Source organism: Salvia hispanica, chromosome 4 (genome assembly GCF_023119035.1).
Source record: "Salvia hispanica cultivar TCC Black 2014 chromosome 4, UniMelb_Shisp_WGS_1.0, whole genome shotgun sequence".
Lineage (NCBI taxonomy): Eukaryota > Viridiplantae > Streptophyta > Magnoliopsida > Lamiales > Lamiaceae > Salvia > Salvia hispanica.
Window position 1 is genome coordinate 7,222,325 of NC_062968.1, and position 5,857 is coordinate 7,228,181.

The 5,857-nt window shown below is 33.3% G+C and overlaps 1 protein-coding gene across 1 annotated transcript; it reads right to left on the minus strand.

Annotated features, from left to right (window-relative positions):
* Positions 1-583: 583 nt before the first annotated feature.
* LOC125217831 (uncharacterized protein At2g29880-like) lies at positions 584-5,559 on the minus strand. Its single transcript, XM_048119380.1, has 4 exons — positions 5,462-5,559; positions 2,187-2,601; positions 1,385-2,107; positions 584-893 (listed from the first exon to the last, which is right to left on the minus strand). Exons 2-4 carry the CDS (start codon positions 2,562-2,564, stop codon positions 822-824), a joined length of 1,173 nt encoding a protein of 390 aa, XP_047975337.1. The 5' UTR covers positions 2,565-2,601; positions 5,462-5,559; the 3' UTR covers positions 584-821.
* Positions 5,560-5,857: the final 298 nt, after the last annotated feature.

A 5,857-nucleotide genomic window follows, 5' to 3' on the forward strand; every position in this document is an offset into this window, starting at 1 on the left:
ATGACTCAATCTTAAACTAAAAAAAGATGTTTGGTTGGAATGTCAATTTTAATACTCCTTAAAGCATGTTTGGTTTGAAATATTATATAGTGCCAAGATAATGTATATTTACCATGATACCCTTCTAATACTTCTCATAATAATAGAGTCCAATGTTTTACGTTCTTGAATTTGCTCTAAATAAAAAAGTATGTTAAATTCCATTTTCAAATAATGATATGGGAAGAACGTTATTATTTTATGTTTCAATATTAAAGTATCAAAACTTCAAATACAAATTATTACTGTCATTTTTTTTAAAATTAGGCATAATGCATAATATATTAATATGTGATAAAAATACACATTTTAATAAAATATTATAAGAAAATTATGACCATACCAATTTACAAATATTATTAGAAATAGGTTTAATAATCACATTCCACCTATTGACAAAATTAAATAAAAAATTACAAATCAATAACTACATTGCACACACTATTGACAAAATTAAATAAAAACACCAATTTTAAATAACACAAAATGGAAATTGGAAAAAATAACAAATAAAAATGAAATGGAAGAAAGACAATTGGCACTATTTTTTTTTTCCAGTCCATTCCTCCCCCTCTCTTCCTGTAAACTCTCTCTTACAAATTCAAACACATTATTACCCAAATTAGCATGAAGAATACATACATTCAACCGAATTAATACCCAAATATTAGCCTAAATAACATACATTCCACCTAAATAAATTTTGTCTCGCATCAATGTATCCCACTCATAAATAAAACACAAACTAAAGCAATTATCAACATTCCTAAAACAGACACATATTAACTCCAAAACTGTTGTGAAAACTCAAATATTCCTACCAATTTCAGATCAAAATCCTCTCCCATAAATACCTGAAATCCCACAAAAATGATCAAACTACAGAAATGAACTCTTACTGCCTCATATATAAACATATTCTTACTGCCTCTCAAGCATCATCACGAAGAAAAGTAACAAAGTTAGATGCTTAGACTTGCAGCACTCCAACAAACAACTAGACCAAATGCATAATCCTAACTCTTTGTCACTTCTCTGTCTCACTATGATGGGGACCAATCAAAATAGCAAACAGAAATCGAGGTTTGCCACAAAGAAATTCAATCAAATTACAAAGTATATGTGCATATGAAATATCAAAAGTTGTTAATATCATCAAGTCATATCTAGCTGCATATATATATATATGTATGTTCATCAAAAACAGCCAACATCACCAACTAATACTACCCACACAGATTCTTTGAAAGCAGTAAACCATAGCTGTTAACATGTCATCAAAAATAACACCCCAATGTTTGGTGATATGCGTGGCATAAAAGTTTGGTAAGTTCTATGGTAATACCTTCTTCGCCATCATCATATTCACGAATGTAACACGTTCGCCTTCAGAGAGATTGATGAATAAATCTGTCACTCGTGCATCAGTTGTAATTTTGTATGCAAAGTTCAGTCGAGTCTCCTCAGGAAGTGTAGCAATTTTTCTCAAAGCTTCAAGAATAAGCTTTGTCTTGTCAACAACTTCAGATTTGCTGCTCGTCGATTGTTCACTGCGTTTATCAAGTTTGTCGACGAAGATTCCAATGGATTCATTTTGTTGTTTGAAGAACTTATCCATGAGATCAACAATAACTGAGTCCTTGGAGGTTGCAGATTCATGCTGCTTGCGCTTTCTTTTGGATTGAGTTTTCTTATCACCATCCCTTTTGGTTGAATTGACTGAGTTGCTTTCACTAGGAAAAGGAGTATCTGAGGCCTCCTCCTCCAGAGGTACATAGTTGTTGGAGAACTCATGGTTGACGTTTTCATTAGTATTGGAGAAAGAATCATCTTGAGTGTGTACATTGAGGCCGGTAGGGAACTCATTTATATCAGAGTCAGGTAGATATGGCTGTTGGCCTGCCACTTTAGCAAAATCATTCGAGGCCTGTTTTTGCCTTGCCACTTTTTCAAGGTCTACTGTGCCTTGTGTACTTATTCCAGATGCGCGATCCTTTCCAAAAATCTCAATCCAGTCTTGGAAATACTGGTATGACTTGAATCGCGATGTTTTAGCTTTTGGATGTGTCTGTTCAATATGATATATGAAATTCATAGTTAACATCCTTGCAAGCCAAAGAAATATATTAAATTATGTTAAATTTTACCTTGACATATTGCTTCCATACGTCATCCTCAACTGTAATCATGTTGCTAGAGTCGTTCCAACCAAATCCACTAGTGCTGATCATGTTCACCACGAGTGTGTATTGTCTTTTCCATACCGTCAACTTAGACGACGCATTAGTAAAATTCAAATCAGTTCCAGGAAAGCAAACTTTCAACTCTTTCTCAATCATTTCACGATAACCTGGTCGGAATGCATTCTCCTGGCGATAACCTTTTGCAACTAATTTTTTCATAATTGCAATTAGGGCAGCTTCTTCATCAATCGTCCAAATTCTTCTTTCCTTATTCGGGGCATGAAAGGGCACCATTGGATGATCAGGGGGTCTTGGAAAGTTGTTGTCATGTGAAGAACTCATAACTCCTACTTGTATCAAGACAACCAAGTTATTACAACTGTTACAAAGTATAATATGAAGGATATTAATAATTCAATACAAAACCAGAAGAATCAATCCGAGGTACTTGTGCTCTTTAACCAACTTCTTGAATAATCTGCATACAGTTTTATGTAAACACAGTTGCTTATTAATATATACTACATCAATCATCACAACACACAATCTAATTCATTCCCAAAGCACACAATAAAAACTGACCAACTCACTATCTTCATCCATCAAGGAATATGAAAACTTTCAGTACCATTTGACATTGATTAAAAAAGGAAATAGTACAAAATATATTCTAGTGTTCCATTTAACACATAATTCTAGCGTTCTAGCCACATTTGTTGAGCGAGTTGTTCCCTAAAAGCACTCCAAGCTTGTGATGATTCAACAACTTCAATATATTCTTCATGTTCACCATCATTAGCTGCCATTATTTGCTCAAGCTGAACGATGTATTCCTCATCACCCAAAACAGGATCATACTCCATGTTATCCTTGATAAAATTATGCAAGTATGTGCAAGCCATGATTATCATGTTGTGGGTCTCAACTGGATAATATGAATTACTACGTAAAATGGCCCATCGGCTTTTTAATTGTCCAAACACGCGCTCAATAACATTCCTCGCCTTAGCATGTTTCATGTTGAAATACTCTTTGTAATTTTGAGCTACTCTTTGAACGGCCTCCCATTCTCGAATATGATATCTAAATCCACGATACGGGGCTAGAAATCCTTCACAATTTGTGTAACCAGCATCACACAAATAATATGAACCTACATAAAGCCAACAATGACTGAAATTACTATCTAAACTTGTATTATATATAGGACAGATAACTATTTTCTAGTCTAACCTACTTACCAATTGGGACTTTTAAACCATTCTCTCTACTAATTGCATCTCTCAACACACGCCCATCAGCTGCAGACCCTTCCCATCCAGTTAATACGTACGCAAACCGCTCATTTCTATCACATACGGCCAATACATTTGTTGCAATATGACCTTTTCTTGAGCGATATCTAGGCTTATCTACTGTCGGGACTTGTAATTGGATGTATGTTCCATCAAGTGCACCTAGGCAACCCTAAAAAAGGAATACCAATTAATCTTTTCAAACAACCTAGAAGAAAAACTTAATTCTATCTTCAAAAGGCTTGATAGTCTTACCTGAAAATATTTCCATGTACTATCTCTTGAACCTTCCTCAACTGCTTGGGGTGTGACTAACATATACCGATGCACAATCATGACCGCCCACAAGACATTTTTAATGTATTTACTTATTGTGTCGTATGACCTCATGTAATGAAAACCTATTACTCTAATCTTAGTATGATGAGCTATAACATTTAGAAATATAGCTACTTGTTCTTGAATGGAAACATATTTGGAAGAACGAAGTCCACCATGAGTTTGAAGTAACTTACACAACCTACTAAAACAACGACGGTCCATACGAAGCATATTGATGCATACAACATCACTAGTTTCAATTAGGTTGTGCAAAAATATCTTTTGGGCAGGCATACGCTTTACTAAGTTATACCTAATCTGAGTTTTTTCTTGACTTAGTACAAAAGCTTCTTCTCCATACAAATAATAAGCAAGCAATATCATAAAGAAGAATGAATTTTGCCCTATTAAATGGTGCAAAAACAAGAGTCCAAATACTTTCTCGTGTTGGTCCATATGTGACTATTGTCAGTTCCACACCCTACACATATTTGAAACATCATAGTCAAGTAAAGAATGTGAGCTTGAAGTATATCAGTAATGCACAATCTTTGTAGAGTGTCGATAGTGGATTATGAACTACAATGAAGTAGAGAATAAATTATTAAAATCATAGGAGGTTAGAAGAATCACCACAAGATGACAGCATAGAGGAATGCAAACAATCAAACAAATCTGTAAATGCATATTTTGTTTTATCAAACATATGTATTGCTCATGTTTATTGGATGGAATTCTTACTAGAGTTATGGTAAATGCATTTTAATTTCAAACATAATTCAGCATATTAAGGCTACCATACATCAAAAGAGATATAGTTATAGTTAACAGGAATGTTACTTTTGATGACTAGTTTTAGCCATCAAAATTTAATGTTGTAGCAGAAATAAAGGCACCCCATTTTAGCCATAACAAATGGGGAGAAAAAATCCTTAAGTTCTTCAAATTAATCTCCCTTTCTCATATTAATATTTTCCCTGCATTTTAATATTCATGCTACAAAAATAGCTTTGAAGATTTGACTTGAGAATATATATCTTCAATAGTAATATTTCTGTTATATATAACCAGGTTCAATTCCTCCATAATATTCTTATTAACAGAATTTTACTCCAAAACATACTCCATTGAAGATATAAGATAGAAAATCAAACAGAAACTTATGACCAGAAACAATACAACAAGACAATCCATGAGATACAAATTTCTCCATAATAAAATCTATGATTTGAAAAACACTAATCAAATTGATCACGTTTCAATTCGAGAGAATTTAACACAAACAGTAATTACACATGTTTTTGTTTAATCTACAAAAAAATCACAAGCAAATATCCTAGTTTTCCAGATTTTCACCTGAGTAGTATAAAGGCTGTTTTCATGAAAAAACTCAACCCAAAACTTTTTCACATTACCGATTATATCAACAAAATTTCATCCCCATTAATTTATTGCATTCCCAAACTCTATAAAAATCCTAAACTCTTCATCATTACTTCACATACCAGTCAACTAAAACCCTAATTAATACAAAACAGTTACCCAAATCATCATATATAAAAAATTAGGGAGTAGAATTTAGAAATCCTTGATAAAATCGTTAATCGCATGATTTGAATTTACCTTGGCACGATTTCGATCGTCTTTTTACTCTCTCTCTCCCCAAATCTGATCGTCTTTTTCCTCTCTCTCGCTTCCCAAATCAGATTCTCTCTTCTCAAACTCACTCAACCAGTATTGTAAAATGGAGGATATCGGTATTAATTTGCTGAATTGGTAAGGGTAAATCTGGAAAGTTAAGTAATTGTACATGCTGATTAATTTAGTCAGTGGGGGTCGGCCCATATGACTAATCCTATGACTATTCATCATAGACTTAATCCTGGATTAAGTCAAAAATATTGTATTACCAACCGAACATGAGATTAATATAATTTTAAGATTGAGTATCAGCAACCGAACAGGGGCTAACAATACTTAAAAAACTTATTCTATATCTCTCTCTCTTACTTTACCAAT